We start from the raw sequence: 25096 nt of genomic DNA on the forward strand, positions 1-25096 counted from the left end.
TCTATATAGCACACCCTGAGACCACTCCATTTTATTCTCAAGTATTCTCTTACAGAAGAATTACCTTATCTGAAGAAGGATGCTTAAGGTAAATGGCTTAAAAGGCAGATGTCTCAACAGAATTATAAATATTTTTCCTTTTATAACTCTCTTTCTGCATACATTTTGTGGCCCACATCATCATACAGTTCAGCCAACTTCATCTGCCTTTCTCATCCCATCTATAAAATGATGGCCATTCCTGCTGAACTTTCCTCAATAGCTAAAAAAAATAAATAAATAAACTAGACCCTGTATCCATAAGGGGTTTTTAACTCCCCTGAAAAGGGCTGTATAAAATCCAGAGAATCTAAGCAAACAAAACATCATTATATCTGGGGGATTGTCTTTTTAAAATTCTGGCTTAGCGAGTATAGAAAACAAATTTCCAACCCAATGAATTCGCAAATTTGCTGATTTCTTTTGACATGAATTAAAGTCACACTGTGTTAGGTGTGAACTATTGCATGGTTGAAAACAGGGGGTTCCCGTGTGGGAGTAGGGGTGGTGCTGAGGCTGAGTACTTGCAATGGGGGAGGGCATGCCTTGTACTCCTCCCCACCACTGTGGGAAGTCAGTACTATTATCTTTAAGTTTATAAATGAGGAAGCTGTGGGTAAGAGCTGTTTCACAACTTGCCCAAGAATTAGACACAGCTAGTAAACAGTACAGAAACACTAGTCAAAAAGGGTCAGTTCAGTTAGGGCAAAAAGTGTAAAATAAGGAAATATACTTTTGACAAGTCAGCTGACCACATGATTCTCAATCCATGAATAGTAAATGTTTAAAAATTAGAAAATGTGCACCACTTTTAAACATTTAGAAGCCAAATCTCAAATGCTCTACAGTAAAAGTTTTGTTTACAAAGGCTCTTGCTTCATATGGCAGATTGATTCTATGTCTCTCCTTCTAATGGGGACAGATGCTTTCAAGTGGAGCTGGCTGGGGAAAGATAATAATTAATATAAATGATACTTAGCACCAGATGGCTCACAGTGCAGGTGAAAAACCAACAATCAACTCATTCTTTGGCAAGTTGAAATAAAATTATGAAATATTTTATGAAACCAAAAAACACTAGTAGAACAAAACTCACCAGATTGCCAGTAAGATTAGAGAATACCTCTCTCTAGTGTCTGAGTATTTTATATTAAGCATGAATAAGATGCGTTTAAGAGAAACACATGGTGCTATCAATTCTCATGTCAAAATTAAATTCAGGACTGGGATGACTAAAAAAGTTAGATAAATTTTGAAACTGCATTTGTCCACAGTTACCAGACTTCTTCCTTCAAATGTCCCTGCACAAGAGCATCAAGGCTTTGCACAGTGGCTGAATTCATCAGAGCTAAATTACATGTGATTTATAAGTCTACTAACAGCCACGCCAACCTCATTGCCTTGTGTTCCATGATGTTCTGACTCATATGTTCCCAACCAGGTGGGCTGTTGCTTGCCCTCCCGCCTTTCCCAATCCTTAACCTCTTCCAATAGTGAGACACAGGGTCCTCATCATTTGTATCTCTGACACATCCCCACCGTCCTGCCAAGTTATGTCCATCCCCTCCTTCAGAGCCCTGCTCAACATCTACAAATGCTCTAAGCATGTCCTCGGCTCACCCATCTACATATCTGCATCCACTTGGATTCCTTTCCTATGAAGGTTCTACTGTTTTCTCTTCCCTTGTAGTTACCTCCTCATTCCCTTTCTAAATTCATCAAAGCTTGGGACCTCTTCTTTGTTTATGTGAAAGACACCATGGAGATTGAACATTGCACTGCAGGTTGTAGCCAGGGCTTTAGGCAAGAAAATGCTATAGCATTAGATTGGGGTGAAAATACTAAAAACACTGAACTGAGGCTTTAAATGTATACATTGTCTGATATGAGAATTCAATCTCAATAAAGTTGTTTTTTAAAAATATTTTAAAGGAGACTATCATGAAATTTTATTTTCTACAAATTCAGAACTCCCTAAGCACTGAGAAATGCCATGATGCTTTCCCAAAACCCTAATTCAGAAACACAGTCTCCAATTTTTCTTGACTTGCTTAAACTACATAGGAAGAAAAGCAGTTCTTTTTTTTTTTTTTAAGATTTTTATTTATTAGGGAGAGAGCGAGAGAGAGCACACAAGTTAGGGAAGGGCAGAGGGGGAATCCAACTCCCCGCTGAGCAGGAAGCCTGATAACTGAGCTTCATTCCAGGACCCTGGCTGGGATTATGACCTGAGCCAAAGGCAGAAGCTTAACCAACCGACTGAGGACAACTGAGCTTAACTAGGCGCCCCCAGAGAAAGGCAGTTCTAAAGGCTATATCCCATTATACCCTATTTTTAAATATCCCCTATATCTTACTTTTGCTATGTAATTCACAAACACTGTGTAAGAGACACTGAGCATTTGAAATAACTTGCAATATTAAAGTTATTAAAGGGCAAAGAAAGTACTAGACAAACTCTATCAATTTCCTAGTCTCAGGGATGACTAAGTTGCAGAGTCAAATATTTCCTCTCAAGAAGGCTTCCTTCTAAGACATCCTGTCCTGCCAGGCACTCTCCCAGCCTTGGCTGCAAGTTTGCTCTTTGACAAAACATGCTGTTTCAGAAGCGGGCAGCTCTGCTTGTTTGAACATCATTATGTACCAATGGAATTTACCTTCTATAAGTTCATCCAAATTCTGCCTTATGGAATAATACAGAAAACTGTGTTTCTTCTTTTCTATAATTTCCTTTCAAGTGCTTTATCGTCCTACTTAGGAAGTTTTTGTTAAGTACCTACAGTGTATAGAAGAAAGCACTGTAATATTAGAATGACAAATTGCTGTGAAGGCAGCTGATGACAGGTTCTCAAAGTGCTAGAATATATAAAAAAAAAGAAAATATATGAAGAGGATGCAAAAGCATCAGATTTGGAAGCAGTCATAATTAGGGTTAGAATTCCAGTCTTAAGACCCACTAGCTGTGACTAGCTATAACCTTCCAGAAATTACTTAACCTCATTAAGCCTCAGTTCTCTTATCTACAAACTGGGTATAATACTGTCTAAAATGCATAGCTGTTGAAAAAAAGAATTAGGGGATCCCTGGGTGGCGCAGAGGTTTGGCGCCTGCCTTTGGCACAGGGCGCGATCCTGGAGACCTGGGATTGAATCCCACGTCGGGCTTCCGGTGCATGGAGCCTGCTTCTCCCTCTGCCTGTGTCTTTGCCTCTCTCTCTCTCTGTGTGTGACTATCATAAATAAAAAATAAAAAAAAATTAAAAAAAGAAAAAAGAAAAAAAGAATTAGAGGCAATGTTTGAATACACACGTGCATACACAGTGAGCATGCACACAATTGTGTAAGTGATGGATGCTTCTGCTATTAATACCATCACTGCTATTACCATAATTATTGCCACCATCATGTTTTCAAGAGAAACATGAAATGTCATGTATATTCAAAGGGAAGAGATCAAATCTCTTTAGGACATGTAGAACATGTCAGAAAGATGATCCAAATTCCTCTATCCCATGGTGTCTTTTCTCCAAACTGAAAAAAAAAATATTATTAGCAACTTCAACCATATTTAATATCAAATGGTTTAATATCATGCATGGCCTCTCTTCTCTAGCTTCTGCCCATTTTGTCAAAATTTTCTTTTTTGTCAAAATTTTCTCAAGCCCTCTGCCAAAGACAGAACACACCTCTCTAAATATGTTAATCATTCATTCACTTAACTTACTAATTTTCTCATTCATAAATTCACTCAAAAGATGCTTCATTATCTTCTGTGTTCCAGATACTTTACCAGGCTGACAGATTTTTTTTTCTTTTTAAGTGATTAAGAATGTGTTTCTGTCTACAGGAAGCTGAGAGTCTGATGAAGGAAACAATCATCTTTACAAGAATTGTATTTGCAATAGTGATCTGATACCAAAACACTAGCAAACCTTCTGTAACCACTATGAAAATATCAGGAGAGGTGTGCAAAAAATTCTGTGGGAATTCCCAGTATATCAAGACAATCTTGCCAGATCTATTCATGTTATTTAAGGGTAGAGGAGTTCTATGAACCTGCACAGAATCACTCTCTTTTTATTGTGGTAACCGACACTAACTTTTCCTCTTCAGGTACTGATTTGTGTGACACTGAAAGGAACAAGGAGTTACACAGTCTGGCCACCCAGCCACAGAGCCCAGACGGTGAAGGAAGCTGTCCAACCAAAGTATCCCATCCTACTGGACAGAATGGTTGCTCTGAGGTGGGCGCATGATTAAAGCAGGGCCAATCAGAGTCTTTTCTGAAACTTTGCTCAGCACCTCTATGATCAAAAGCTGTGAGGACAAGACTGTTTTGGGTGGACATGCCAGAGGGATCTGTTACCACAGGAAATAGATTGCCTGGAAAGGAAATCAAAATGAACCAAGAGTGTCCAAGAGAAGAGCAAGAAAAAAATGTCTTGATAAAACTATTTGCTCTATGTTAACTTCCCAGTCATGTGACTCAATTCTCTCCTGCTCTGCTTCCACCTACCCCAAATCTGTAAAGTATCTTTTCATTTTATTAACAGAATTCTTAATTATCTCCAAGTGAGGGAGCAAAATTTACACCTTGTTTTACAACCATTAAAAAGAACGGTGTATTCCATCCCACAGTTAAGACAGGGGAGGGAACTACTTTTCACCCTGAGATAAAAGACAAAAACAAAACAAAACAAAAAGTTACTAATTCTATCTAGTTCTAGAACCCAAAATAAATAAAACCTTAAACATTGTCTATAAGTAGCTAACTCCTTACAAAACCACCTTATCCTTCTAACTTATGTAAGCAGATCTGAGACAACGTTTATGGATATGATAAACAAGTGAGTGACTTGTTTTTCAGGCATGAGCCCACTTAATTGAACACTAAATATCCTTTGTATTCTTGGGAGGTTTCTTTCCCCTTTAAATGTCTGATGCATTTTTAATTTGGTAAAGCCAGGTTCTAAAGCTTGGATTTTCTTCAAAATATTTCTGGCAAGTTTTGGCAAATTAATGTTTTCTCTTTTCTAAATATTTTTATATCTGAGAACTTGATACAAATAAATGTGGACTTTGCTAATTTAAGCACAATATGCTAACACTCTGGGATCTCTCTAAATTTTACTTCTGTCATTTTCCCTTGCTTTATTGCTCTACAATTTAACATACTTATTCCCAACATCCTCATGCAAGTTGAGGATTTTAAATCAAATGCTGAAAATAATTCACATGTACTCATTCTTGGTATGACTTAGGATATGTATAATTATGTTGTTAAACTTATATTCCTTTGGCAAATACATGATACCAACTACACTATTAGTTAATATCAACTACAGTCCTAGTTGATATATCCAATTATTAAGTCAAATATTTTACATATAGTTCCTTAATTAGCCATATATCCTTGTAACCATACCATTTAGTCCACAATTCTCTATCTCAGCCATAGGGAGATCATGAGAAGCCATAAGGTGATCATACAATGCTAACATTAAAAGATGCCTTCTCTCGATGACTACTTGGCCATTAGCAAGGTCAAAATTTTTTTAGTTCAAATCTCAAGCACTGAATCTGTGCATGTGCTTGTATGCAGCCATATAAGTATATCTTAATATATGTTTAAAAAGTGGGCTCTAAACAACATTTTGAAAATAAAACATACACAAAAAATTTCAAGTTAACTCATCACTCTGAAACCTCCCTATTCTAGCCCAAGCCTATGTCATTAGATGTAGTAAATGCAACCCCCTTCCTACACCCCCACATTCTAGTCATTAGTTCTTCAGATATTCCATGCTGTGTCCCACATCAGATCTTCACCATCCTGCTCCTATTCCAGAAATGTTCTTCCTCCATGCCTTGGCCAAGGTTTTGTACAGATCTGAAGCCTTCTCAGGCTGGGTCAGATCCCCATAAAACTCAAGACTTCTCTGCCATGACACTAATCACAACTGAAAATAATTCTTTCTTTTCTTTCTTTCTTTCTTTCTTTCTTTCTTTCTTTCTTTCTTTCTCTTTCTCTCTTTCTCTTCCTTCCTTTTCTCCTTCATTCCCTCCTCCTCTCTCTCTCTCTCTTTCTTTCTTTGAAAGACCATCTCTCCTCTGAAATCCAGGCTCTTTCTCTGAAATCTCAAATTGCTGAGATCCTAGAATTAGAATTACCTGGGAACTTTTTAGCAATATAAATTCTCATGTCCTGCTCCAGATCTATTGAAATGAAAAACCCAGGACAAGAACTTCCAGGTGAGTCTGCTGCACACACAAAAAAATGGACAACCACTGTTCTACAATCCATGAAGACAGTTACCTTCCTCTTCTGCCTGTCCTTGGTTCTGCCCTCATCACCCAGAACTCTGTAATTTAACCAGTGCTCAATAAAGATTCACTGCATAAATGAATGAAAGAATAGAAAGTCCACATTTCCTGATGTTAATGAGAGTCCCTCAGTCAGAATTAGAATGGCTTCAGTTACTAATTGAAATATTTCTGAAAACTGTTCCCTATAGGAGGGAAGCAATCAAATAATCGGCCTTCAAAATGAACACAGAAACCTGTGACATTCCTGTGTCATATAAATTATAATGTTCAAAGTCTGTCTACCTCAATAGCTGCTTCCCTTGGGGATCTTCTCTAAGCAATAAGATCAAAGAGAGTATGACAGGACAAAAAAAGCTACAGTCATTGAACGACCTGGAAACATCACTAAACCATCAGCAAATCACCAGGCTGTGCCAAGCAAGATTAAAATACCTTTTTAAAAGATGAAACCAGGACAGTTTACCTACGGAAAAGCAAGCATCATGGCGGCTTACGAGCAGGTTCAGAAGGGGCCCCTGAAACTAAAAGGCGTCGCAGAGCTCGGTGTGACCAAGCGGAAGAAGAAAAAGAAGGACAAAGACAAGGCCAAACTCCTGGAAGCGATGGGAACGAGCAAAAAGAACGAGGAGGAGAAGCGGCGAGGCCTGGACAAGCGAACCCCGGCCCAGGCGGCCTTCGAGAAGATGCAGGAGAAGCGGCAAATGGAAAGGATCCTAAAGAAAGCATCTAAAACCCACAAGCAGAGAGTGGAGGACTTCAACAGACACTTGGACACCCTTACGGAGCATTATGACATTCCCAAAGTCAGCTGGACGAAGTAGCCTCCCCACCCAGGAGCCTAGGAAAGCCACTTAAACCTTCATGGCCTTCAGAATGCCTCCTCAGCCACCTGGTATGTGAGACAATGCAGCCTGGGAAGCAGAAGAATCGCCAAATGCAAGGATATAGTACATACCTTGTCCCTGTCTGAGCAGCCTGTGCCCGGCACGCAGTCTCTCCCCCTAGGGTCCCCATTCCAGACATGTCTAGAGGGTATCGCTGTGGCAGACTTCATTAATCAAGCACAGCATCCCTTTGTAATGGACCCAGACAGCCTGCCTCACTACCCTCCACCCTAGGCTCTAAGCAGTCCCCACGTTTATTCAGAGTTGGCAGAGAACATGTAGCCTGCTTGGTGTTTCTGGCCTAAGGACACCTCAGGGGTGACAGGACCTGGGCAGAGCCCCAGCACCAAGAGTACAGTCAAAGGGGATGACGGAGGTCCTGGTGCTGGAGAGCCCTGATCTCTGAGGACCTGTGTTATACCCGCGTGATGAGGATCAAACCATATATACTACTGGGAGGAAGACTGTTGACCTAGGTAGTGGCAGAGCAGTAAAGTCAAAAGAGAAAAACCAAGTGTTGGGTTTGGGGCTGTCATGTATGAACAGAATAAAGCAAAAAATAATTATTAAAAAAAAATAAAAAAAAAATAAAAGATGAAACCAGAACAAATGAAAATTTTGAAACAAATGAAAATATTAAAAAATTTAAATTCGTGTGTAATCTACATTTCTCTACTATATCTGTTAATTAACTTTCTATTGGTTTTTGTTTACTTCTGAAGCTAGACACATTTTTCCTGAAACGAGTCTTAAATCACTTTTTAAAGAATCACTGAGTTTATAGAGCGCTAATACAATGTGTTCTATACTGATGTGTTCAGAGTCCACCCAGACTCCACAGAAAAATGTAATTTGTGTGTATGTGTGAACACAGCACGCCTGTGGGTACATGCATGTACACAGGTGTGTATGTGTGTGTGTGTGCATGGGTATTCAGTACATTGTACATTTGATATATGGTTTTACTTCTTTTAGGCCCAGGTCAACTAAATTTTATCACACTATTCACTAACATAGTAAACTATTTATTGACATAATAAAAATAGGACTTTTGGATATTTTCATCATAGCAAAAATAAGAACCATTTTTATACTAGATCTCATTCATTTAAGCTTCAGTAATGCTGAATTAGTGATTACTACATAAAACAAATTCAATTTGCCTTACTTATTATTAATAAGACAAATTTAACTTAAAAAGTTTAAGCTGAAGAAACATTATTTCAAATTACTTTCAACTCATCTTAGTGACTCTCTGTATGTATTTTCTAAGTGGAAATATCCCTTCCTTGGCCATCATTATAGGGCTATTTGAGTTACTGTTCTTATTTAAAACAATACATATACTTCTAATTATTAAAATTCTCCACTAATTTAAACTGGACTTCCCTTGAGTTTATTCTGAGCAAGTGAAAGCTCTCCTGAAAACACTAGAATAAACTTGGTCTTAAGTACTAAAGAGTTAATTCTTTAAAAAAAATTTAAGGACTCAGGGTAAGATTAATTATCACACAAATATAAAAAGTACATATTAGAACCTAAGGATATAAAATTAAGAAGAGAGGGATCCCTGGGTGGCGCAGCAGTTTGGCGCCTGCCTTTGGCCCAGGGCGCGATCCTGGAGACCCGGGATCGAATCCCACATCAGGCTCCCTATATGGAGCCTGCTTCTCCCTCTGCCTGTGTCTCTGCCTCTCTCTCTCTCTCTCTCTCTCTCTCTCTCTGTCTCTCTCTCTCTGTGTGTGTGTGTGTGTGTGTGTGACTATCATGAATAAATAAATAAAATCTTTAAAAATAAATAAATAAATAAATAAATAAATAAATAAATAAATAAATAATAAAATTAAATTAAGAAAAGAAAAGTGATTCTGACACGTATATATATTCTGCAAACTAGGTCAAGAAATTAAATGCCATGATTTCAAAGATGTAAACACAAAGAAAGAATGCTGCATTGCAGCCATGTTTTTTTAAAATATTTTATTTATTTATTCTTTAGAAAGAAAGACAGGAAGAAAGAGCATGAGCGGAGAGGGGCAGAAGGAGAGGGAGAAAGAACCTGAAGCAAACTGCACTGAGCACAGAGCCCAGTGCAGGGCTGGGTCCCACATCCATCAGATCATGAACTGAGCTGAAACCAAGAGTCAAATGCTCAACCAACTGGGCCACCCAGGCACCCCTGCAACCACTTCAATCTCAGTTTCTCCTACTGACACATGCTAATATAGGCTAACTGTCATACAGAGAATACCACATCAACTGCAAGGTTCACGTGTGTATTTTTCCTCTGGCGAAGTGCCAGCTGTAGGTTAATTGCTTTGCATTTTCTAAACACAATTACACAGTAATCTGCCATAACTGAATTTGCCTATGGCTGCATGGCTTTTATTGATCAAACCTACTGAGGAACCAAATAATTAAAGAGAAGTTACAGGATGTTTTCATCCTGTGAGTCACAGTACACATTTTAAGACTGTGTTCCTCCTGGTTCTATTACCTCTGAAAAAAAAAAAATTAGCTGTTAAAAATAGCAGTGATTTATGGAACACTCACTATGTGCCAGACACTATACAAGGAACCTTAAACTGATAATGTCTTGCATTCTCATAACAACCTTGTGAAGTAAGAAGTAAATTAACCCCATTTTACAGATGAAAAAGCAAACTTAGAGCAAATAACCATAGCACTAATAAGTAATAGCATGAGATTAAAGCCAGGATAGCAAGACTCAGAATCTACATTCTTAAATTTCCTCATGTCCTACTTACAAACACATATTATAACTCAACTCATTTAAGTCTCTCACAAACAAACTAGAGTCTGCTCAAATTGGGAAGAGGGTTGGACTAACACGGAATGCAGTGGACTGAACACAGCCTATACCTTTCCTTCTTCATCACACGGAGTATGGATCTGGAAATAGTCTTTTGTGGTACAGGGAGGTCGCTCCGTACACTCACTGGATCCTTCTTCTGCAACATAAAAACACATTTCAGAAATTAGTCATTTATGTTGTGACTCTCAGAAAAGGCAAAAATCAAACAAACAAACCCAGACAACTCAAAATTTAAAATAACCTTACCAGAGCAATTTAGGAAGAACTAGCTAGGCCTAAGGAAAATAAAGGCCTGCATTTCTATATACCCTAGATCAATAAATTTTTCCATGATACACAAGAAACCTATCATAATTTTTCCCAAAAAGATATTAGATGTCTTCCATCATCAATGAACATTGTATAATTGCAGCAAATGAAAATTTTCTAAGTATATCTATCTCTATGCCACCGAATCATGTAAAGTACAATATGATTTGTTTTAGATGAGTATAAATATATCCATAGCAGTTCTCCATATGGTGTGGAAGGAACAGAAAAAAGGGCGAATGGAAAAGTCATGCACAAAAGGGTAAGAAGTTGTATTTTATCCATTCAGTATTGATTCACTTCAGCACTTGGTTTCTGGCACACTGTTCCCACCACATTTCAGTGTGGCTTCTGTCTTATGAATACACATTCTCAACAGACATAAATTTAGAGAGAAAACAAAGAACATAAACTGACAAAAACTAGTCCTACCTGAAAACTGGGAGTGCTCGTCACACTTTATACATTCTTTGGCTCCTTTCTCAGAGTAGGTGTTTCTGGGACAGACTTGGCAGTTGAAGGAACCTGGTTTGTCGCTGAATGTGCCTGGCTTGCATGGAAAGCACTCTGATGTGTATGCCACCCCTGTGTGATAATTTAAAAACAGAGCATGGGAGGAAGGACTCACTAGCAAGAAGCAAATCAGCACCTTCTTGCTGCTTCTATCAGAAGTGAGAGAAACAGTAGCATTAAGCCAGGACCCTTTATTCCATTCATTCAACACCAAGGAAATATTTACTGTCTGCAAAAAACTGGGATAGATACTGAATTAAACACCCTAAGTAGGGATCCCTGGGTGGCACAGCGGTTTGGCGACTGCCTTTGGCCCAGGGCGCGATCCTGGAGACCCGGGATCGAATCCCACGTCGGGCTCCCGGTGCATGGAGCCTGCTGCTCCCTCTGCCTATGTCTCTGCCTCTCTCTCTCTCTCTCTCTCTCTCTCTCTCTCTCTCTGTGACTATCATAAATAAATAAAAATTAAAAAATAAAAATAAAACACCCTAAGTAGAGCAAACACTTAGATTGAGATTCAACAGAGGTATACTAAATTATAAACTGAGTTGTCAAGAGACAACTCCACTAACTCAGAAGTGGGATGAACTCTAAGGTCTCCTCCAGTTGTACCAGCCTACTCTGCTTTGATCTTTGCAGCCACCTGTTCCCTTTTTCTCCACTGATCATTAAGTCACAAGCAAGACCCAAACCCTGGGAGGAGTGGCCTTTTTTCTGGCTTGTAATTCCAGCCTTTGCCAGCAGATGTCCCTATGACTAATAAATTAGTGTCACAGGAAACCATATAGAATGTAGTAAAATACAAGCCATTAATAAAGGAGAATCACTGCCTTAATTAAAATTAGCCCTAATTGAGAATGAACCATGCCAGGGTTTATTGGCTGCTCTTCTGGGACAGAAAATGTCTGGCTGGTTCAGAGAGGCATAAGAGGTTTAGGAGACAGGCAGATGAGTTTATTTTATTATTTCTATGGATTTAGTGACCTGTGTGAGCTTGATGCCTGGCATAATAGGTGTTTCCTAAATGAAGAATAGGTTCTTATTAACAATGATCCTTATGTTTTATGTAAAGACATTGAAAATTTTTATCGTGCTTATTTTTTCACACAGATTAATTTAAGGATACAAAAAAAAAAAAAAACAAACAAACAAACAATACCAGTCAACTTGCCAAAAATAAAACCAGGATCTCTAGACATGTATGATGGCTAACATACTAATTTCTGCCTCATAAACCCTTGAGCCATCCAAACCAACAATTTAATTGATGTTTTAACTAACTCTAAATTGTGATATGTGGTTACTAAAAAAAAAAAAAATTGCTACGAAGTACCTTCAATTGTGATATTTTTCACCAAAACTGGCTTGACTGCCTTAGAACCCATAAGAATCCCAGTGGTTCTCCAGTACAATATGTTGGTGCCTGATTTCAACATTACCTGTAAAGAAGAACACAGGGCATTCAGGTCAGATAAACCATGCTACTTTTTAAAGATTTTATTTATTTATTCATGAGAGACACACAGAGAGAGGCAGTGACATAGGCAGAGGGAGAAGCAGGCTCTCTGCAGGGAGCCTGATGCAGGACTCTATCCCAACCAAAGACAGACGCTCAACCACTGAGCCACCCAGATGTCCTTAAATCATGCTACTTTAACCATATCTAAAAGCTAATCCCTTAAACACTGTTCAAGGCATTATAATGAAACACCATTAACTGGGCACCTACAAATTTAAGTCTACTGTGCTATAGTCGTATTTTCTAAAAAAAAAAAAAAATTGCCAATCCAAAAAATAAAGCAACAAAGAAGGAAAAGAAAATTATTTAAGCCTGAACAAAAAAATAAAAGAATTTTTAAACTATGTGCCTGAAGTCTTGGTTTATATTTAAAAAGGAATTCATTCCAGAGAGTGAAAAGGCACTCAACCCAATTATATATTTGTTGACTGCCACTATTCATAAGTAGATCTCTGGACTCTGAAAACAAAAAGGCAACAGAAAGACTTTGCTTCCTTCTAAAATTGTTTAATAAACAATACTGCAATGACAACCAGAGAAAATAGGACTGTTATAAAATAACATGATTTAAATGACTCCAGAATGTAAATGATATTACATTTAATATTTGCTTCCTTTGCCACCAGCACATTGTTCTATTTACATATCAAACAACACTTCCAGTAAATCTCATGCTGTTTCTGTCAAATGAACTAATTTAAAGTTTCTTTGCTTTCTCATCTGCCACTCTTATTCTTCTATGTAGTCTCTGGCTGGCCAAATTCAAGCTGTATGAAATTAAAACATATCCAAGTACTTCACCCTGCCACGCATTCAGAAAAGTAGTGCACTGAGTACTTTCACTTGTGTTAAGTGAAGAAAGTATATTAGTTGCCAAGGGTTACTTGTACTTTCAAAGCCCAGCTTAATGAATGCTTAGGTGAATGGATCTTAAGTGGCTCTAATATCATTTCCAGGCATACAGATCAAAAAGACAGTCTGAAAGGGTACATTGTATTAATCACTCAAGGATGAGGCACCTGCTCCAATACAAAGTTGAGGGTGGGTGGTCACTTACTGAAATAGAGTTCAGTCTACACTGTGGGCACCACACCGGGCCTTTCCCATATGTCCTCTCATTTAATCCTGCAAGACTGCTCCCATTTCTTACATGAAAAATCAGATTCAAAGAGAATAAGCCAAAAACAAAACAAAAGAGATTAAGCCAAGTGCCTATAGAAACAGAGCTACAATAAGCCAGAGTTAAATTTTAAAACTGTGCCTCATTCTAAAGGGACAGTGCCCTCAAATAATAACAGATTCACAGATTATGTTGCATGATCACTGCTTTCAAGCATTTAGAGTTGTCCTGAGGAGACTATGCAGGTACCTCACCCAATGTAACGGGAGACAGAACTCTGAGCAACAGATGATAAACAAGAAGCAGGTTTAGGCGCCAACAATGATGGATTTTGTGACATGGAGAGCTGTCCAACAGGGGAGTCAATCCAGCCCCTAACAAGACAAGCTGGAAAGTCCCTTGTTGGGGTAACTGCAGAGAAAACTGGATCAAAGGATCCTTCCAGTGCCAAGAGCCACTGATTGTTCCCATGTGACAGGCACATATGTAAACTTACATGCCCCATGGTTCTCTGTGTTAATTTTGAATAGCCTTAGTTTCTTCTCAATGCCCCTTTGAAAAGGAGAAAGTTGGAGTATGATGGGAAAGAGTAGGGAAAGAAGCCTAAGGAGAAAGAGAAAGGCAAGAAAAAACACCTACAAAGAAGCTATGTCCCTGAAACTTTGGGGCAATTTCTTCCCTAACTAGAAACTCTAAATTAACAATTTTTTTTCACGAACATTTTTGTAAGACTGGGGAAAGGAAGGAGCAGAATGGGGGTTGGTGGGAGAGAAGATGAACAGAGACTTACAGAATGAGAGCCCCATTCTCCATTGTCTGTGAGTTTTACCCACTTGTCTGCAGTGGTGTCCATCTCCTGGCACTGATCATTTTGAATCTGTGGATTAAACACAAGGGCCCCAGTAAAGCTTCTTGAATAATGGCTCTAATTAAATTTGTTACTCAGCATAGGACAGGCTGCAAGAGCCTCTTTCAAAACATACTAAATAATGACTGTGAGTGATTCTCAGAAAGTAAACATACCAAGACCTCTGGAGCCCAAGTGACAACTGTATACAAGTGGTTCTATGTAAAGCATCCTCATTATTATAACAAAAAGGTTAAGAATCAGGAGAGGAGGAAAGGAGAGAGGATGAGAACAGTTAAACCAGAAAATTCACAGAAAGGAGAAAAAGTCATTATGAAAACCTTATCAAAAGTTTTAAGAGCTCTAATTCACCATGCAGGCCCAATAGTATAAAAATAAAGCATATTTTTATAAGATTTAGGGAAGTCAGGTTTTAAATTAATAAATAAATGACACCTGCTTTGTTTTCAATTCCCCAGGACTTATTCCACATATGTAGGTAAGTAGTTACAGTCAAAGCCAAAGCCCTAAATTTTTATTTGGGGGGAAATGTGAATCATAGGACCAGTTCAAATGACTACAGCTGTTATCTTTAGCACCAAACATTTTGTGCTTTCCAGACAATTCTTATAAAATGCCTAAAGGTTTGCACACTACTTTTCCAGGCCTCTGAAGAATACACAGACATCAAAAAGCTAGGCCATTCTGCAATACTGCATAAGAGGCAGCAACACAGTAGGGTTGACATAAAACCTTGTAACCTCTACTTTGGCCAAAATGGCTATTTCTCTCTTCATTCATTTCTCCATTTCATTCATCCTCCTGAGCAGTTTATCAACAACATTAAAATGTTCTCCATAAAGATATTTCCTAAAAGATTATTAACTAGAAATACCAGAGAATATTAGCCACTGAAGATATTTGTTTAATCTGAATTTAAGTATCAGATATGTACTATAAGCATAATGAACATTCTAATGCAAGTGTTAAGCCATTTTTAAGCAGATATGCACCCTAAATATACCTTTGGTGGTCAATATGTGGATAAGCTGAAAGGTTTTGTTTTGTTTTGTTTTGTTTTGTTTTGTTTTGTTTTGTTTTTCCAGCTGAAATCAAACATCATGTGATATTAGGATATTCTACTGGCATTCTGGGATCTGATTTCTGTTCTTCATTCTAAAAGTAAGTAGTAAAGGTATGACCTTGATTCAACCACTTATTCTCTCTAGGTTTCAGCTCCGTTGCTTAAAAAGAAGAGTAGAGGAGCTGAATGAAATTCCCATAGCTCTAAAATTAAATACTTGACTGCTTTAAATTATGTAATATCCGTAGGTACAACTTTCCTTCAGGCTTCAGGTATTTCCTTTCCATTAACCATAAGCATGATGACTGAAGTGTTGACACTCTGAGTCAATAAACTGTAACCTATAAAGCTGAAACATCAACAAAAGAAGGAACTCACCACCTCTTTTCAATTTGTAACCAGAAGCACAGAGGCAACATTCAAAGGAACTAATAAAACTTCATGCCTTAAGAGTACCTTTACCAACAACTCTCAAAGGACTTACTCAACAATATAAAACTGAGTGCTTATTCTAACAGTTTTATAATTACCTAACTTCTTAACTTTACTCTCATTTTGGTAGTATTGCAAAAATGTTTCATGGAATTGGGAATCATTTACCCTAAGAAGTGTTTTGCAAACACAATGTAGCTTATAAAAGCAAATCTGTTTGAAAATCACTTAACATTTTGAACTCATCAAAGGATATTAGGACAAGGAGGATCCTTAAAGGTCTTGTCATACAATCCACTCTGCAAAATGGAATTCTGAGGGCCAGAAAGTTAACTTCATTGTCCAAAACACATAATCAGCCGCTGCAGTTGGAACTTGACCCAGAATCTCTTGACTTCAAATCTAAAGCTCATATTTTTATGGCAAGTGTCTCTTCCTATCAAACTTCTGACTTACAAATTTCCATTATCAGGAGCAAAATATATTTGTTTTAGAATAATTAGTACCTGGGCTCCTGAAATCTGAACCACAGAAACATTTTACAAGATCAGTTTTCCCAGTTACTTATACAACACACAATTTTTTTTAAAGAAGTCAATCTGAAAATATTTTCTCAAGCATTTGAGAGACTGCAACAACTATTTGCTAAATTAGACACAGTTTATATTAATTTTTAAAAAGTTTCTTTTTTATTTATCTTAGTAATCTCTACACCCAATGTGGGGCTCAAACACAATCCTGAAATCAAGAGTCACATACTCTTCCAACTGAGCCAGCCAGGTACCCCTATATTAAATACTTAAATAATTTTAGTAGTAATAGTCTATTCTTTTTTAATTTAAATTCAATTAATTAACATATAATGTATAATTAGTTTCAGAAGTAGAGTTCAGTAATTCACCAGTTGCATAGAACATCCAGTGCTCATATATCACGTGCTCTCCTTAATTCCCATCACCCAGCTATCCCATCCCCCTACCCACCTCCCTTCAAGCCTACTCTGTAAACTACTATTTTACCTTATATTGTGTAATGCTATTTCATCTCTTACCAAAGAAATCAACTATCTCATCCACTGATTTCTTTAGATTGTACAAAACTGACAGAATCAGAAACATATAGCCACTTCCACTTGTGAAATACTGCCCATGATTATACTTAAATCAAATACTTGAAACTCCAAAGAGAAAAAAAAAAACTAAAAGTGGTGAAAATATATTTTGAATAAAATAACTTAGCTATAAAAAATTTAAAATGAATATTGGTGAAAGTATTTTTCACACTAAAAGTCCAAATCAAAATGGTCATCTAAGGATCTTATTAACCAAAAATAAAACAAGTCCAATGTTATCCAACAAAGTGAGAGCTCAACATAAACAATATTTAAGCAGAAAATGAAATATTAAAGAAAAAAATAAAGTTTTCTGTTACTATCAAAAGGTTTGGTTGACAGAAAAAAACTGAGGAGGCATACCATGCATGGAATAGTAACAATCAATTAAGAGAAATTTTACATGAATTTCCCTCAAAAAGTAAATTCTATAACATAAAAGGCCTTACAAAGAACTCAAAGAAGATGTTGTTGTCGACATACTGATACTCAAAGAAGACATAACCCGACTTCTTAAGGTGCACAGCATAGATCAAAGATACCGTGCAGTCATCACGATTTGACTCTATGTAATTTCCACGAGGGACCCAAGAAGAGCTGTGGAAACAAAACCAAGAGGCATTTTTACCTTAGCATTCAGAAACCTCTTCTGTTTACAAGTTACATAACTCAGTTTCAAAAGTAGTTCCCATCAGCAAAGCATAGCAGTGAAGTCTAAAGCTTTTCTGGAACTGAAAGGCCAACATACTACTGGGAAAAGACTCATATAGCAAAGGGCTTCTTAGATCCTGGTAAGGTTATGTGATCCATTTGCTAGGAAACTGCTATTTTTCACCAAAAATTTGGCCACTAAATAGATGACCACTAACTGCAATAGTCTGAGGTAGAATTATTCTCTCAAACAAATCCAAAGTTTTATTTAAAAACATATATACCTGGCAGGAAGATAAGGAGTTCCTTGATATGAAAGAAGGGATAGTCCTAGTAAAAAACCTGTTTAAAGTAAAACTAAATAAAATACAGACCAAAGTTTCAGAGTATATAGTAGGGGTAAGTGTCTGGCTGGAATTTTTATGTAAAAAAAAAAAAAAAGAAAAATTAAGAAAATACACTGGTGAACAAAATTTTAAGTTGTAAATCTAACCTTAATTCTTAGATAAATCAATAATGAATCACATATTGACTCTTTGCCCCCCAAAAAATTTCTAACCAAACTGTATGAAAGCACAACTTATCATCCTTCTCTTCAGATGCAACTGTTGATATGGATAATAAGAGTGAGATTTTAGCAAATTCTTTTCTTTTTTTCTGAAAGAAATCTGAAGACTAAGATTTCCACCTCCCAACATGACTCACTAACTGATATTGGATTTGCCCTTTCTCTTTAACAAACTGTTAAGGAAAATATACAAGCCAAATTCAGGCACTGACAATAGGCAACATAGGACTGAGATTCTTGAGAGCCGGAAAATGCAAGAGGCAAAGCCCAAAATGACTTTGACCTCACTCTTCAGGACGCTTTCCAGACCGTGGCACCCAAGTAGAGCAGAGCAGTATCACTGAGCTGAGGAACAGAGATGATTATTTAGGGCAGCTGAAGCAGCTGGAAATTATAGGCCTGAGAATCAGAAAAAAATGGGTCCAAGAGTCCATATAGACTAGGTCCTGGGTTTGGGGCTGGAGGGTAGGGACAAACATAGCAGAGAACAGCCACTGCAAAGCTGAGACATAAACAGAGAGATCACTTTAGTCGGAGTCACTGGAGCCCCAGGTCAGCCCTAGAGGAGAAAACTTGATAACCACATTGGGCATTCATCTGACAGCAGAACTGCCCCACCTTGGGAATAAGGTCCATGCCCTAGAGCAGGTATCAGTATACTTCTGCATAAAGAGCCAGTAAATAAATATTGTTAGCTTTGTGGACCATCTGGTCCTTTCTGCAATGCTTAACTTTGCCATTTTAACTGAAAAACAGCCACAGATAATGTCATTAATAAGTGAGTGCAGCTGTCTTCCAATATAACTTTGTTTACAAAAAAACAAAGAAAGTACCCACAGGCCACAGTTTGCCAACTCCTGCACTGAAATAAAGGCCATGACCTAGGACTAAGAGTGAAACCAATACAGAACTATCCTAAAAAATAAAAACAAAACAAAACAAAACAACCAAGACTGATGAGATCGAGGTGCTCTTTCAGTACATAAACTGCCTGCCAGAATAAAATTTAGCACCCTTAAAATGAAGGAAAAAACAACCCACATTTCCTACACCTTAATATTCACAGTGCCCACGATACAATAAAAATTTACCAGGCATGCAAATAAGTGGGAAAATATGATCCTTAATTGAGAAAAAAGATAGTAAGAAAAAAAAAAAGACAAGTATTTAAGACAGCTCTTACAAATATAGTCAACTATAAATAAAAGATGAATACAGTAAGTGAAGGGATAGAGAATCTCAAGTATTTTAAGGGAAATAAGAGACATAAAATAAGCTAGATGGAAATTCTAGAACTGAGAAATCCCAACATGTAAAATTTAAAATTCACCAGATGGGCTTGAGAACAAGCTTGAGACTGAAAAAAAAAAAGTTAGTGATAGAGCAATAGAGATTATGTAATCTGAAATATGAGAGAAAACAACTGAAAGAAAAAGGAGTCTCACAATTTTTAGACAATATCAAGTAGTCTAATGTACATGTAATTGGAGTAAAAGAAGGAAAAGAGAGAGAGAAAAAGGTAGAAAAACATTATTGGTGGCATAATGTATAAAATAATTGCTAAATTTGGTGAAAAGATTAACCTACAAATCCAAAAAGCTAATTAAACAAATAAATACATGAAAACCAATACTGGGCACGCCACAAACTGTTGAATAGCAAAAATATGGAGAGCATTTTATACGTAGGCAGAGAAATAAAGACATGTTCCATAGAAGGGAATTAATCATAAAAAATACAGCTAACTTTCCATCACAAATAAGGGAGAATTCGGAAGGTAGAACATCTTTAAAGCATAGAAAGAGAAAAATAAGTCCAGAGTCCAAAGTCCAAGAGAATTTTCTTCAAAACAGAGGCAAAAATAAAAGCATTTTTAAGTCAACAACAGTTGAAAGATTTTGTGAGCTGCAGACTTGCATAATAAGAAAGGATAAAGAAAATTTCACTGGTTGAAAAAAATAATCCTAGACATTCAGATCTATATATAAAGAAGGAGCACCAGGAATGGTGCTCTATGTATAATAAACATATAATGCCATATTTTTCATCTCTTAAATGCTTTTAAAAACAAATATTATTTAACATACATTTCATTATACTATAGGGTTTATGTTTCTAAATATAATATGCAACGATAGAACACAAATGAGGGTATAACTGTAACAATACCATTGTACAGTTTTACATTTTATGTAAAAGTACAATAATAACTCTAATAACACTCTCAGAATGCATACTACAATTTGTAGCCTTTGCAATCAAGAGTAGCAAAAATATCTGAAGATAGTAAAAAACATTAACCGTAACAAAAAAAATTTGATAAACTGTACTTTTTCAAGTTTTAAACTTTTGTATATCAAAAGACATCATTAAGAAAATGAAAAGGCAAATGCTACAAACTGGGAGAAAATAGTACACATACTTATCAATACATGTATTTGCATATGCATTCATGCATGTATTAAGTATTATATGAATATACACGACTCTTGTCCAGAATACACAAAGAACTCACAGAGTTCAATGAGAAAATGACCCCCCAAAAATAGAAAATGGCTAAAACATGTTGACATCTCACACACAAAAATTAAACACATGGACAATGAATATATGAAAAGTGTTCATAAGAAATCAGATTCAAAGCACAGGAGGTATCATTTCACACACACAAACACACACACACACGAATGGTTAAAATAAAACAAGACTTGACAAAACAAACGGTAAATATGGAGGATAACTAGAATTCAAATGTACCACTGGAGTCTACAATGCTACAACCACTTTGGAAAATTCTATGACCCAACCAATTAAAAAGAATTAAAGCAAGATTAGATGAATGGAAAAAGGAAGGGAGGGGAAGAGATGATCACAGCAATATCAGACTGAAACTCACATTGAGAAAATTAGATGGGACAGTACATTGAAAAAGTTGTAATTATCATTAAACTTCTTTAATGAATAAACTATATATTCTAAGTAGAAGAAGAAGCCATATCAATATCTCCTACCCACCTAAACAAAGATCTGAGGTACCATAACATCCTACAAGTACCTTACTCTAAAGAGCAATTTTGTTTTAAAAAATTAAATTATATTTTCAAAATATATACACATACTTTAATACATATGTATATACATGTACATATACATGTATATGTATATGTGTACATACATACAAAGATACACATATATAAATATATATATACAGAGAGAGAGACAGAGAGGAATAATCTTATTAATGATATCTAATATAATAACCCTATATAATGAAATGATCATTATCAGGAGAATAAAAATGTCACTTGGCAGAGGGAACACTGGAAAGCAAGCAGGGTTGGGGAAGGTAGGAAGGAGAGAACACATCTTTTTAGCACAGCTAAGTAATTCCCTGGCATCCTTAGGTCCTGGTAAAAATGCTGAGTTCCTGAGAAGCTATTCTAGTCAGAAGGCAGCCAGTGGTCTGAAGTTTTATTTCTCCTATCCATGGCCATAAGGAAGGAAATGTTGCATGGTCAACATAAGAGAACAGGAAGGATTACAGCCCAAAGATAAAGATTCTGTGTCTTTTCAAAACAATTTAACATTCGACCAGTGTTGCCATAGGTGAAGCTAATAATCCCCTAAAGAAAGGAAGAAATCACAGCACAAGTAATAAAGTCAGTTATATTGTAATAACTATGCATAGTGACAGAGGGCAACTCCAGTTCTGTGGTGAACATTTCATCACATATATAATTGTCAAATCACTATGTTGATGCCTAAAACTGCTACATTTTATGTCAACTATACTTCAATTCTAAATTTGTTTAAAAGGTAGAAATTAAGTGAAAGAGCTTTCCACTTTATGTATTGAACTTACTTTCTCTTACAGGAGATAATACAGTATCTAAATGAAGATTACACAATTATTCCTTTCAGAGGAGAAGAAAAATAAATCTAAAATTATCCATTAAAAATTAGAGAAAGGTTTGTAGAAATACCACTGTCTTGAATGTTATAGATATATTATGAGAAAACTGATTTGTTTTTCTGGTAGCTTTTTTGTATATGGCAACTATTATGTCCAAAGAGCAACTATTTTCATCTCATGAAAATTGAACTACATTATCTGTATGACCATCCAAAAAACAATATGATTCTTTGCAATTAGATTATCTATAATCCCAATCAGTACCAAGATTACCCCCAAAGTCTTTCTGGAAAAGAGCAACTATACCATTCTCAAGTACTAAGTCAAGATCCAAAGACTCCTTTGGATTCTTACTTGTTACAGCCATCTGGCCTGCTGTCAGAAGGGCCGACCACAGTGTCCATGAATGTCGCAACGTTGGAAAATCCAGCTGGCAATTCATCCCATTCATCAAATTTGATGCCACTGCCCAAGGAATAGGTCCCTTCGCCACACTTACTGCATACCTGGTTCTTCATTTCTAGATACTCTCCAGAAGCACAGGAGAAAGCTGGAAGGCAGAAGAATGTAGAACTCAATTGTCACTGTGCTCCTCCATCAATTTTGTCACCGGAATTATTTTTATAAAGCTCTGATCATGCCACACCCTAATTAAGGCTTTCTAAAGTTGACTTTATGACCACATGCACTTCATAATCTGGTCCCAACTATTTTCCCAGGCTCATCCCTTGCTTGCCCCATCCTCTCTCAACCCTAACAAAATTCTTATCATTCCCAAAATATTTCATCCTCTCTCTCCCTGCTGTGTTCTTCTTTCTCCAGAGATGTTAATCAATCCCTCTGTTCCACTTGCAAAACTCCCATTCCTAACCCCCAAATGACCCTCCTCATGAGACCTCCCTGCCCCCCTCCAGGCAGTCAGCTGGCCAGGTGAGCCTCCCTCTGTGCTCCTACTATACTCTTCTCATAGCCCCTGCTTTTTTATTTTTTTTTAAGATTTTATTTATTCATGAGACACACACACAGGGAGAGAGAGAGAGAGAGAGACAGAGAGACAGAGAGAGGCAGAGACACAGGCAGAGGGAGAAGCAGGCTCCATGCAGGGAGCCTGACGTGGGACTCCATCCCGGGTCCCCAGGATCACGCCCTGGGCCGAAAGCGGCGCTAAACTGCTGAGCCACCAGGCTGCCCTCATAGCCCCTGCTTTAAAGCACTCATACAAACACACATACACACAATGAGGTGATATAAATTTTATATATATAAAAATATATATTTTATATGTGTGTATATAGATATAAATATATATTTTTACATCTATATAAATAGATGTAAAATATATATATCTATTTATATAGATATAAAATCTATCAGTTGATGTAGACTTTGAGCTTCCAGAAAACAAGGATCGTTATTTTTGGGTTCATAATTCTATCTGACAAATACTGAGTCCAAATAAACGGTTGATCTAGTGAGTGGGAACTAAATGTATAGGGGTAATAGGAGGGTAGTGTTTCTCATGAAACAGCCAAATCAGTAACTCTACTTTTTCAATATTCATGACTCCGACCTAGTCATTTCTACAACCTATATCTTATTACTGATGTCAAGGTCTGTGCTAATTCTGAGAACTAACTAAAACCAGAGACAGCAGGCATGAGCAATGTGAAGAATAGTTGACACAGTTAGAGAAAAGAAGGTAGTTCTGTTGCTAACTTATTAGTCATTCAACAAACACAAATCTATGTCCCCCAAGTGGTTGGCTCTGTGTTTAAAGTGCTATTAGTGACTCAAACACAGCAAAGGGCTTTGTAATCATTCAATCAGGATATGAGAGAAACAAGAACAAAATAAAACCTCCCAATTAATCGATAAAGAAAAACAAGTCTCCCAGTAGAGAGTAAAGTAGCAAAGCCTCACATTTAGATACATTCTTCTTTTACAATACATTTGAAAACTTAGGAAGAAATACAAATTACTTTTGAAAAACTAAAGAATTAGAGCTAAAACCCACAGTTGTCTACTTACTTATCCACTGAAAAATTATGATGTTTTTCTTCAGAAAAGCTTATTACAATGCTTACAATGAAATTGTGACTCTCAGATCAACATCCCAAAATTAGAAAAACATCAGAAAATAAGAAAAGGTTAGGCAAATAAATAGTACATGCTGGCTACAAGGTCAAACCTATCCTGGGACCAGGTTGTACCACTTCTTGTGGCCTTAAATGAGTTACTTTACCTCTCTGGGTTCCTCAGTTTCTATCTCTGAAAAATGAGATAATAGTCATAGTACTGCTTCATATGGCTACACTAATTAAATAAAATATAGTATCAAGTGCTTAGCACAGTGCCTGGCATTTAATAAACACTCACTACATGCTATTATTTCACTACCAGCACTACCAGCAGAGAAATACAGAAATGGAAAAAATTTTATTTCACTTTCTATGGTTTATAGGTAAACTTCTAGTAAACTGACAACTACTATAATAAACCAAGCACCAACATTACATTAAATCAAAGGTCAGCAAACTCCAGTTTGCAGGCAAAATCCAGCCTGCCTGTTTTTGTAAATAAAGTTTTATTGAAACACAGTCACAACCATTCATTTACATATTGTGTATAGCTGCGTTTGTACCACAGTGGCAGAGAAGAGTTGTAGCAGAGAGTAAACCACCTGCTGAGCTGAAAATATTTACTTTCTGATAACATAATCCTTGAAGATACCTTAGTCCGTGTCCCAAACTGAACTTTTAATTAATAAGAAATAATATTTTATAAGTTGTGAGAAGGGACTCTAGAAGCTAAGAAGATTATGTTGTGTCATTTCAGAGTGTTCATTGCCTTGTTAAAATTATTGAGAATAGCCTCGAATCTTTCAGAGGTGTTTTCTTCTCTAAGACCAGAAGGAAAGCTGAGAAGCAAGTTAACAGTGAATGTT

The 25096-nt window shown here is 36.8% G+C and overlaps 2 protein-coding genes across 5 annotated transcripts in view; one reads left to right on the plus strand and one right to left on the minus strand.

Moving 5' to 3' along the window:
- Window positions 1-25096, minus strand: part of ELAPOR2 (endosome-lysosome associated apoptosis and autophagy regulator family member 2) — a 171072-nt gene that overhangs the window by 47525 nt on the left and 98451 nt on the right. For all 4 annotated transcript variants that reach the window (XM_041728275.1, XM_041728273.1, XM_041728274.1 and 1 more), the window contains exons 3-8: window positions 22507-22702; window positions 17470-17617; window positions 14337-14423; window positions 12241-12346; window positions 10827-10979; window positions 10133-10221 (exon numbers count right to left, since the gene is read on the minus strand). In XM_041728275.1, coding sequence (XP_041584209.1) covers window positions 10133-10221; window positions 10827-10979; window positions 12241-12346; window positions 14337-14423; window positions 17470-17617; window positions 22507-22670 — 747 coding nt within the window. In that variant the 5' untranslated portion in view covers window positions 22671-22702. The remainder of the gene's footprint in view (window positions 1-10132; window positions 10222-10826; window positions 10980-12240; window positions 12347-14336; window positions 14424-17469; window positions 17618-22506; window positions 22703-25096) is intronic.
- Window positions 6809-7380, plus strand: LOC121475131 (protein FAM32A-like). The gene has a single exon (XM_041728277.1). It carries the CDS (start codon window positions 6809-6811, stop codon window positions 7184-7186), a length of 378 nt encoding a protein of 125 aa, XP_041584211.1. The 3' UTR covers window positions 7187-7380.

The sequence above is a fragment of the Vulpes lagopus genome, chromosome 13, assembly GCF_018345385.1.
Source record: "Vulpes lagopus strain Blue_001 chromosome 13, ASM1834538v1, whole genome shotgun sequence".
Lineage (NCBI taxonomy): Eukaryota > Metazoa > Chordata > Mammalia > Carnivora > Canidae > Vulpes > Vulpes lagopus.